This window comes from Muntiacus reevesi, chromosome 12 (genome assembly GCF_963930625.1).
Source record: "Muntiacus reevesi chromosome 12, mMunRee1.1, whole genome shotgun sequence".
NCBI classification, from domain to species: domain Eukaryota; kingdom Metazoa; phylum Chordata; class Mammalia; order Artiodactyla; family Cervidae; genus Muntiacus; species Muntiacus reevesi.
In genome coordinates this window covers 7857372-7869023 of record NC_089260.1, presented here as the reverse complement: position 1 = coordinate 7869023, position 11652 = coordinate 7857372, and the positions used below count along the sequence as shown (strand labels likewise).

General features: G+C 37.6%; 1 protein-coding gene across 1 annotated transcript in view; it reads right to left on the bottom strand.

Annotated features, from left to right (window-relative positions):
* Positions 1-3560: 3560 nt before the first annotated feature.
* The window catches only part of DECR1 (2,4-dienoyl-CoA reductase 1), a 42624-nt gene continuing 34532 nt past the window's right edge, over positions 3561-11652 (bottom strand). Inside the window, exons 7-10 of the mRNA XM_065903195.1 lie at positions 7783-7855; positions 5276-5422; positions 4752-4814; positions 3561-4649 (exon numbers count right to left, since the gene is read on the bottom strand). Of these exons, the coding sequence (XP_065759267.1) occupies positions 4590-4649; positions 4752-4814; positions 5276-5422; positions 7783-7855 (343 nt within the window). The 3' untranslated portion in view covers positions 3561-4589. The remainder of the gene's footprint in view (positions 4650-4751; positions 4815-5275; positions 5423-7782; positions 7856-11652) is intronic.

The window sequence follows — 11652 nt, the reverse complement described above, 5'->3', positions numbered from 1 at the left end:
AAATAGAGGCACAGATTGAGAAAATATAAGAAATGTTTAACAAAGACTTAGAAGAAGAACTAAAGAACAAACAGAGATGAACAGCACAACAACTGAAACGAAAAATACAGTAGAAGCAATTAATAGCAGAATAAATGAGACAGAAGAACGGATAAATGAGTTGGAAGATAGAATGGTGGAAATAACTGCCAAAGAGTGGAATTAAAAAAAAAAAAAGAGGGAAAAAAATTGAAGACTTTCTTAGAGATCTCTGGGACAACACTAAATGCACTAACATTCGAATTAGAGGAAGAAGAAGAGAAAAAGAAAGGATGTGAGAAAATATTTGAAGATATGATAGAAAAAATTTCTTAGCATGGGAAAGGAAATAGCCACCCAAGTCCAGGAAGACCAATGAATCCCATAAAAGATAAACCCTAGGAGAATAACATCAAGACACATATTAATCAAACTAACAAAAATTAATTCAAAATTAAATTCAAAGAAAAAATGCAGCAGGGGAAAAGCAAAAATAATATACAAGGAAATCCCCATAAGGCTCTTCAGAAGCTTTGCAGGCAAGAAGGGGATAGCAGGATATATTTAGTGATGAGAAGGAAAAACATGCAACCAAGATTACTCTACCCAGCAAGGATCTCATTCCGATTTGATAGGGAAATTGAAAGCTTTACAGATAAGCAAAAGCTAAGAGAATTCAACCCAACCAAACCGGCCTGAAAAACAATGTTAAAGGAACTTCTCTAGGTAGGAAACACAAGAAGAAAAAGAATCATACAAACAAAACAATTAACAAAATGGCAGTAAGTACATATTAATAATTACCTTATATGTAAACAGATTAAATGTTCCAACCAAAAGACACACACTGGCTGAATGGATTAAAAAATAAGATCTGTGTATATGCTGCCTACAAGAGACCCACTTCAGGCCTAGGGACACATACAGACTGAAAGTGTAGTGATGGAAAACGATATTCCATGCAACTGGAAATCAAAAGAAAGCTGGAGTTGTTGTTCAGTTGTTAAGTCGTGTCCAAGTCCTTGTGACCCCATGGACTGCAGGACACGAGGCTTCTCTGTCTTCCACTGTCTCCCATAGTTTGTTCAGATTCATGTCCATCGAGCTGGTGATGCTATCTAGCTATCTCATCTTCTGTCCCCCCTTCTCCTTTTGCCTTCAATCTTTCCCAGCCTCAGGGTCTTTTCCAATGAGTTGGCTCTTCGCATCAGGGGGCCAAAGTATTGGAGCTTCAGCTTCAGTATCAGTCCTTCCAATGAATACTCAAAGTTGATTTTTTTTAGGATTGATTTACTGGTTTGGTCTCCTTGCTGTCCAAGGGACTGCAAGCCGAGAACTCTCCAGCACCATAATTTGAAAGTATCAATTCATCTGCACTCAGCCTTCTCCATGGTCCAACTCTCACATCTGTACATAACTGCTGGGAAAACCATAGCTTTGACTATGCAGACTTTTGTTGGCAAATTGATGTCTCTACTTTTTAATACACAGTCTAGGTTTGTCATAGCCTTCCTTCCAAGGAGCAGGCATCTTTCAGTTTCATGGCTCCAGTCACTGTCCACAGTGATTTTGGAGTCCAAGAAAATAAAATCTGTCACTGCTTCTACTTTTTTCCCTTCTATTTTCCATGTGTGTGTGTGTGTGTTTTTTTTTTTTTTGAATGTAAAGTTTCAAGCCAGCTTTTTTACCCTCCTCTTTCACCTTCATCGAGAGGTGATGTTCCTCTTCCCTTTCTGCCACTGAAGTGGTATCATCTGAATATCTGAGGTTGTTGATATTTTTCCTGAGAATCATGATTCCAGTTTGTGATTAATCTAGTCTAGCATTTCGCATGATGTACCTTGCTTACAAGTTAAAAAGAGTGACAATATACAGCCTTGACGTACTCCTTTCCCAATTTGGAACCAGTCCGTTATTTTATGGCCAATTCTAACTGTTGCTTCTTGTCCTGTACAGAGGTTCTCAGCAGGCATGTAAGGTGGTCTGGTATTCCCATCTCTTGAAGAATTTTCCACAGTTTATTGTGATCCATACAGTCAGAGGCTTTAGCATAGTCAATGAAGCAGAAGTGAAATTCACTCACTCGTGTCCAACTCTTTGCAACTCCATGGACTATACAGTCCATGGAATTCTCCAGGCCAGAATACTGGAGTGGGTTAGCCTTTCCCTCCTCCAGGAGATCTTCCCAACCCAGGGATCGAACCCAGGTCTCTTGCATTGCAGGCAAATTCTTTACCAGCTGAGCCACAAGGGAAGCCCAAGAATGCTGGAGTGGGTAGCCTATCCCTTCTCCAGAGGATCTTTGCAAATCAGGAATCGAACTGGGGTCTCCTGCATTACAGGCAGATTCTTTACCAGCTGAGCCACAAGGAAAGCCCAAGACGTGTTAGTCATTCAGTCATGTCCGACTCTTTGCGATCCTATGTATATTCCAGAAAAAAAGTTAAAAGGACTGAAGATAGTTACATGGGAAGACAGCTTACCTGGAGATTTCAGTGTATTCCTTCCTATATGAATTATACACACAAATTACTTTTATAAAAAATAAAGATTAAATGAAAAAAAGGCAAAAAGTTGAAAACATACCAAAATGTTAACAGAAGTTTTCTTTAGGAAGCTAGCTTTCAAATCTTTTATTCTTTTATATTCTCACATTTTCTAAGATAATAATTTCTTAAAAATCAAAGAGTGGAAAAACAGAAGGGCCTTGTCTTTCATTAGTGTGCTTGACACTTAACACGGTGTTTTTAGTTACCTCACTTAATCCTCATAACCCTGTGGAGCAGATATTACAATTTTGAATTTTATCATGAAGAAAATAAGAGTGATGAAACTTACAAAAGGTCATTTATGTAACTACTGTCACTTTTTTCCCTACACCATAAAAAGTATTGATAATTTAAAAATAAAGAAGAAAGATGTTGATAGAAGAGAGGAAATAGTTATTTTTAAAGGTAAATGGAGATAGGTATGGGGCCCCAGTGAAAGGCAAAATTATCATACACGTAAAGGATACTCATTCTAAACCGTTTATGTACACAATTTAATGTAATTAATGCATATAATTAACTGTCAGTGTAATAAGAATTTGTATATCGGGCTTATAGTATATAAGTTCAAACAGGAAAACTAGATTCTTTTGCAGGAGGTAAGACAGAAGCTGCTGGTGCCCTCTCTTAGTAACTTAGGCAATGGGGAAAGTCAGTCTGGTGAACATATAATGAATGATTCCTAAATGGCAACCCACTCCAGGACTCTTGCCTGGGGAATCTCGTGGATGGGGTGTCTGGAGGGCTATACAGTCCATGGAGTCACAAAAGAGTCGGTCATGACTTAATGACTAAACAACAATAATGAAAGCAAAATAATTTTTTTAAATATAAACTCAAAATTATATCTACATAGACTTGAAACTGGATTTTTTGTTATTTGATTCTTAGGATGACAAATTAGTCAAATTAAATATGGAATAAAATGAAATTATACATGAAACGTTTTTATAAGCTTTGTTCATCTTTTCTACACAGAGAATACACACTTCATTTTTTTTAGCATTTCCTATTCTAGTAATTTTATTTTTTTCAAAACAAGCATTTTATTAAAAAAATTCTTTTTATTCTTTCCCAAATTCATTTCCCATTTAGGTTATTACAGAATATTGAACAGAGTTCCCTGTGCTATACAGTATGTTCCTGTTGGTTATCTATCCTAAATATTGCAGTGTATACATTCAGTCCCAAACTCCCAGTCCATTCCTCCCCACCCCATCCTTCCCTTCTGGTAATCGTAAGGCATAGAGAACATATACTTTAAACGCTGAGATGAAATGCTACCTACTAGGCATCACTTTCTCTAAACTCTAGAAACAGAATGAATTACTTCCCCCTCCATAACACTGCTGGAATATTCATCACAATGAATCATAAATAATTATTTACAAGTTTATCTATCCTGTTAGATAATGAGTTTTAAGAGTGCAAATGCTGTAGATTATTCATGTTTTATTCTTATTGTCAAATAAAACTTCTGGTTACAAAATAGGTGCTGGCAAAAACTTGTTTGAATTAATACTAAGTTAGCTGAGCTAATACTGAGTTAAAACTGAATTAATACTGGGTTAAAGAAGATGATTCATAAGTACAATGAAAAGGAAATACACTGAAAAGACAGAATCCATTATTAGATTTATTGGAAATCCTCTGTTTCCTTTTAGATACTGTCACCAAGGCCATCGTTTTAACATGTAACTCAAATGCTACTTCCACCCTTAAGTTTCTCCTGATTTTCTCCAGTTACAAATATCTGTTCCTTTCTCTGCACATCTAAGCACTTTTCTCTTCTATTAATAGCCTTTCACTTTCCTGTTTTTATTTTTAAAAAATTCTTTAAAGAGGCAATATCCTATCTTATTCATCTTTTAATGTACAAGATCTACCTACCATTGGCCTAGCATATAATACACATTCCAGGAATGCTTGCTAATTAACAATTTATTAGACCTGAAAATATTCAAATCATTATAGATAGTCTGCATAATTTCCATTATAACCAAGATGAAGGCCAGAGTAGTCTTAGGAGCCTTTGGTTTTCCTGATAAGTCCTTCTATTACGTCCCACTGATCCTTGGTGACCTACCACAAAAAGAAAAAGTCAATTTAATGAGGTTCTTGTGTGTTTTTGAAGCTTAGTATCCTCACTGTTAATATTGTATTACATTCACAAAATGGCATTACCTTCCTCAGACTGTTGAATTCCCCTGAAATAAGTACTTCCTCTCCACCATCAAATCTGATTACCTAAAAAATGATAATAAAAGCTGTGAAATTAACTTCTTTTTAAAAGTTTTCCAAACCATTAGCCATTTCTCCCTCCTAACTGGCTGGAATATCTCTTTGACACTTTCAATCCAAGCACAAGTTTTAAAGACAAAACTGACAATTAAACCTAAATTGATTTACTCTCTTAAAAATCCTCTCTCCATCATTTCTATGATTTCAAATTCTACCCAGTCTTAAAGATCAGCTTAAATGCATGTCTACCAGAGCTATTTGCATTTAATAAAATTAATTTATTAATGAATCAGCTCCATAAGCTTAAATTATATTAGTATTTCTATATTATAAATAACATACTAAATACAGCTCATTAAATAATTTAAATCATATTTACATTCAACATTGTTGGGATTGGTTCTGCAATCCACCTTCCCACCCCAAATCCACCTCCCAAAAGTGTTGAGAGAGAAAACAATGCTTACAGCTCCATTAATCCAAGAAGCAAAATCGCTACAAAGGAAAGCAGCAAAATTTGCAAGTTCTTCCACAGTTCCCAGCCGACCACAGGGAATTCTCTCAATCATTTCTTTTTCAAATGCTCCGGTTGGGTCAAGACGGCTAAAGGCACCCTTAGAAGTTAAGAAAATAGTTAGGTTGCTTTAAAAAAAAATCCTATTTAAGAAATAAATTTGCAATAAATGGAATGTTGCTAAGGCAGCCTGTTCATATCTAATTCTATATTCGTCTTGCCTAATATTGACCCTTAAAAAACCACTAGAACATATAACTTTTCTCCATTAGTTTCTTCATAAGTAAAATGAGGACGCCTGTCTGAGCTAGCTCACAAAATTGTTGCCTGAGAAAAGAGAAAATGTATACAAAACTACTCTGAAATACATACAAGTTTAGTGTGATGGGAGTAAGGAGGCTACTGCCATTTGACTTAACACAGAAAAATGACCCCAGAAGAAAATATTTAAGAGGAAATTCCTTTTCCTTCTCCTTTTTTCCCTCAAAATCATAGGAAAGGAAGAAAACAAGTAGGTAGTAATATCAAATTCAAGTAGGTCCCAGAGAGAGAAAAACCATAACTAAACCCGCCAAACAATTTCTGCCTTCTGTGAATGATGAGGAGGAGCAGACCAAGATAAAGGATGCACGCCTGTGCTCGAGTGTGTGAGTTTGCTCAGTCGTGTCTGACTCTCTGTGACCCCGTGGACTGTAGCCTGCCTGGCTCCTCCGTCCATGGGGATTCTCCAGGCAAGAACACTGGAGTGGCGTGCCATGCCCTGCTCCAGAGGATCTTCTCAACCTCGGGATCGAACCCACATCTCTTATGTCTCCTGCATTGGCAGGTGGGTTTTTTAGCACTGGTGCCAGTGGGAAGCCCAAAGTATGCATGCACACTGATTAATGAAAGTGATTGACTTTTCTTCTATAAGTGCCTGGAAGTCTAGGTGACGATTCTTTTCAGAAACACAGACATGAGCCAGAGCAAGCATACACAGGCTCCTGTGAGCCCTTCAGCCTTCCCTAGACGGGTGTAAAGAAAATCAGAGACAAAGGTCTCAAACCTGGTTCTATCAGTGCTGGCTACAGAGTTTCCATACTTCAATTTTCTTTTAATTTCTTTAAAATTATATGCTTGTCATTTGCATAAAACGCATACCTAGACTGCTAAAGCTCCTGGATGGGAAGCATTTTGTCACAACTGTTTTTGTATCTTTCTCAGCACCTCTGCACACACAAGGCACTCAGTAAATATATGTTAAATAAATAAAAAATGCAGATGACCTTTCCTAGATATTGAGGTCCTAGGATGAAGTTTCGATGACTGTTTAATCCTTTTCAGACAGTGCCTAACACAGGGATACTCTGAATCTATTTTAATATGTGCATTTGAATTATTTTTCCATTAATTTTATCATTTTTTATAATTTAAGTGCCAAACAAATAAGATGTTCAGTCAAGTTTCACTTAGGCAGGTTTTCTATTTTCCACCCTTCAAATTACTTAATTAATACAACCATCTTCATGCTTGCTAATACTTAACAACCCAGAACCACCTATAAGGCAAATGTTCCTTAGCATTAATTTCTGTTTACATAACAATACTGGAGTGGGTAGCCATTCCGTTCTCCAGGGGATCTTCCTGATCCAGGGATCAAACCCAGTTCTCCTGGATCGCAGGCAGATTCTTTACCATTTGAGGCACCAAGGAAGCCCCCTCAGTTTATTAAGTTAAAGTTAGCAAATTCCACCTGGGCCTTCAAACCAACATTGCAGGTGGGATTAGAAATTCCTGCTTTACATGAAAACAAAAAAGTATGAGAAGAAAGTTATTTGGGATATATGTGAGAGAACAGAATTTGTGAACTTTTTCAGCAATGTCTATAATAGCATAAGTGATAATTATGAGTAGCAATGAATATCTGATTATAGGTAAATTACATGCCATCAGAAGAATTTTTAATACCAGAGACATGGGAATTAGATGACATACATAACTAAGTGTTTAAAGTGAAAAGGCACAGATATGACTCAAAGAAAATGCTACCTATTTTCTACATATAAGACCAAGCTTATATGATAAATTTAGAAAGCATCTCTAACATTTAAAATATAGTTACATTTCCATGATTTTTAAAAAAGGACATCAAAGTAAGAACCTGTAAAATATATGAAAAAATAAGAAATATAATAACAGATCATTAAAACAAATCAGGCAAAATGCCAAAATTCATGGCAGAGAAGATCCCAGAAAAATTATATTAAGACACTGAAATACACCTTATGAAGGAGTCGTGTAACTGCTATTTTCTTTCCCAGCTCCTTATTTCTCATGTTGGATAATAACAAAACCGTCTTCCCTTTAACCAAGGCTCTAAACTCCGGTATCTTTGGAAAATGCTGCCCATTACAGAACATATGTATTAATCGCCCACTCCTTAATCACTCAAAACGTGATCATAAGCAAACCAAAACTTACTTTGGTTTTTATAGGCCCTGGTTGAATCACATTGAATCTCATTCCATATTTACCCCATTCAGCTGCAAGAGACCTAAAAATTCAAACAAACAGTACCGATTTAAAAAATATTATACTATTAATTACAAATACTATTAACCAAGACTTACTACATGCCAGAGAGTACAGCTCCAGTAGGTAAGCACTTCTATTATTCCCCGTGTTACAGACAAGGAAACTGAGGCACAGAGAAAATAAATCATTGGCTCTGGGTCACATGGCTAGTGAGTCTTCGACTTCTAGAAGTCTAGCTCTAGAGTTTGTGCCCTTAGTCACACTCTTCTGTATTATACAACATTTACATTCTAGTGTCCTAAGCACTACGCTAGACTACCTACCATTCACATTTTAGTATGAAGACCAATATCAGCATACATTTTTAAAGAGGGTAACACTATTTAGCATAAAGAACTAAGAGAATGATGTCTCTTCCTCACATTTTCTGGAGTTCAGTCCTGCACTTATAAAGTTCAATGCAACTTTACTTTTAGTGCATTAGATCACAGTGTCTGCAACATTACAAGTGTCTTCATCGAGTAAACGATGGAAACTGTGTAATACGTGCCAATATTACTCAGAGGAAGAAGTACCCATCTCTACCAGGAGAAAGAGGGAAGGCTTCCTTCAGGAAGTGAGAGTTGAGTAGACACTTGAAGAAGGATTAGGAGGTTCTTGTGGCAGTAAGGGGACAAGAGAAGAGGATGGAAGATACTGGAAGGGAGGGTGGAGAAAAGAAGACTGTCCAGGTACATGGGCCAGTGGGTGTAAAGGACAAAGGCAAACAATACGCAGTCCCCAGGACCTAAAAGACCTTATCTGGCATGACTGTGTGCTGCAAGGTATGGAAGAGGGCTGATGGGAGCAGAACACACACATTTATTGAGCACCTACTATGTGCAATTCACTGTGTAGGAATACAACATCAAAAAAGCAGCACAGGCTCACGGCCCTTAAAGAACACGAAACTGAAATATCTAATAAGGTCTCAGCAAAACAAATACAGATATTGTACAAATGGTGTCAAAATAATCAAATTCTAAGCTCCTATTTCCAATATCATTTGACCTTAAAAATGGTAATTCTCTCTCTTCAGACTAAGTTTAAACTGCTGAGTAAAGTACAACTTTGTCTCCCAAACAAATGCGTATTATTAGCTTACATGTTACAAAGTACCTTAAAAAAATTTTTTTTAAAAAAGTACCTTAAAACTACTCAAAAAAGAGAACTGTGTAGTTCAGCAGGAACTGAGCATTGGTTATGCACCAGATCTTGCTGAGCAATGAGCAAGATGAATAAGATCTGCTTTCTTCTCTCACAGTAGACAGATCCCAGTGGGGAAGTTATATAGCTTTAATAATATATTAAAAATGGTCTACAATGCCCTTCTCTGTGAGCCTCCATTTTAGAATCTACAACATAAGATAGCCTTTATTAATGTGTTACTCTTCTCATTAGATTAGAATAAACAAAGTTTTAAAGGTGCAAAGGGTTATGGTTCAGTCGCTAAGACCTGTGTGACTCTTTGCGACCCCATGGACTGCAGAATGCCAGGCTTCTCTGTCCTTCACTATCTCTCAGAGTTTGCTCAAATTTATGTCCATTGAGTCAGTGATACCATCCAACCATCTCATTCTCTGCCACCCTCTTCTCCTTTTGCCTTCAATCTTCCAGAGAATCAGAGTCTCTTCCAATGAGTCAGCTCTTCCCATCAGGTGACCAAAGTGTTGGAGTTTCAGCTTCAAAATCAGTCCTTCCAATAAATGGGTTGATTATCTTTAGGACTGACTGGTTTGATCTTCACACAGTCCAAGAGACTCTCATGAGGGTCTCTAGCACCACAGTTTGAAAGCATCAATTCTTTAGTGCTCAGCCTTCTTTATGGCCCAACTCTCACATCTGTACATGACTACTGGAAAAACCATAGCTTTTCTATATGGACCTAAGTCAGCAAAATGATGTCTTTGCTTTTTAATGCACTGTCTAGGTCTGTCATAGCTTTCCTTCCAAGGGGCAAGCGTCTTTTAATTTTGTGGCTGCAGTCACCATCTGCAATGATTTTGGAGCCCAAGAAAATAAAGTCTGTCACAGCTTACAATTCTCCTTATTTGTCATGAAGTGATGGGACTGAATGCCATGATCTTTGTTTTTTGAATGTTGAGTTTCAAGACAACTTTTTCACTCTCCTCTTTCACCTTCATCAAGAGGCTCTTTAGTTTCTTTTCACTTTCTACCATTAGACTGGTATCATCTGCATATCTGAGGCTGTTGTTATTTCTTTCAGCAATCTTGATTCCAGCTTCTGATTCATCCAGTCTGGCAGTTTGCATGAGTACTCTGCATCGAAGTTAAATAAACAGGGTGACAATATATAGCCTTGTCATACTCCTTTTCCAATTTTAAACCAGTTACTTGTTCCATGTAAGGTTCTAACTGCTGGTTCTTGACCCTCATACAGGTTTCTCAGGAGACAAGTAAGGTGGTCTGGTATCCCCATCTCTTTAAGAATTTTCCACAGTTTGTTGTGGTCCACACAGTCAAAGGCTTTAGCACAGACAATGAAGCAGAAGTAGATGTTTTTATAGAATTCCCTTGCTTTCTCTATGATCCATTGAATGCTGGCAGTTTGATCTCCGGTTGCTCATCTGCAGCTTGCACATCTGGCAGTTCTCAGCTCATGCACTGCTGAAGCCCTTGAAGGGTTTCAAGCATCACTTACTACCACGTGAAATAAGTGCAATCGTGCAGTAGTTTGAGCATTATTTGGCATCACCCTTCTTTAGGTTTGGAATGAAAACCGACCTTTTCCAGTCCTGTAGCCACTGTTGAGTCTTCCATGTTTGCTGACATATTGAGTGTGGTGCTTTAACAACATCAACTTTAAGGATCTGAAATAGTTCAGGGGGAATTCCATTGCTTCCACCAGCTTTGTTCGTAGGAATACTTCCTAAGGCCCATTTGACTTCACACTCCAGGATGTCTGGCTCTACGTGAGTGACACCATCATGGTTATCCCAGCCATTAAGACCTTTTTTGTATAGTTTTTCTGTGTATTCTTTCTCCCTCGTCTTAATCTCTTCTGCTTCTGTTAGGTCCTTACTGTTTCCATCATTTGTCGTGCCCAACCTAACATGAAATGTTCCCTTGATATCTCCAATTTTCTTGAAGAGATCTCTAGTCACTTCCATTCTATTGTTTTCCCCATCTACTTCTTTGCATTGTTCATTTAAGAAGGGATTCTCACCTCTCTTTGCTCTTCTCTAGAACTCTGCATTCAGTTGGGTGTATCCTTCCCCTTCTCCCTTGCTTTTTGCTTCTCCTCTTTCCTCAGCTATTTATAAGACCTCCTCAGACAACCGTTTTGCCTTCTGGCATTTGTTTTCTTGGGGGACGGTTTTGGTCACTTCATCATGTACAATGTTACAAACACTCTGTCCACAGCTCTTCAGACACACTGGCTACCAGATCTAATCCCTTGAATCTATTCGTCACCTCCACTGTATAATCATAAGTGATTTGATTTAGGTCATACCTGAATGGCCTAGTGGTTTTCCCTACTTTCTTCAATTTAAGTTTGAGTTTTGCAATAAGGAGTTAATGATCTGAGCCACAGTCAGCTCCAGATCTTGTTTTTGCTAACTGTATAGGGCTTCTCCATCTTTGGCTGCAAAATATATAATCAGTCTGATTTTGGTATTGACCATCTGGTGGCATCCATGTGTAGAGTGGTCTCTTGTGTTGTTGGAAGAAGGTGTTTGCTATGGCCAGTGTGTTCTCTTGACAAAAATTATGTTAGCCTTTTCTATGCTTCCTTTTGTACTCCAAGGCCAAGCT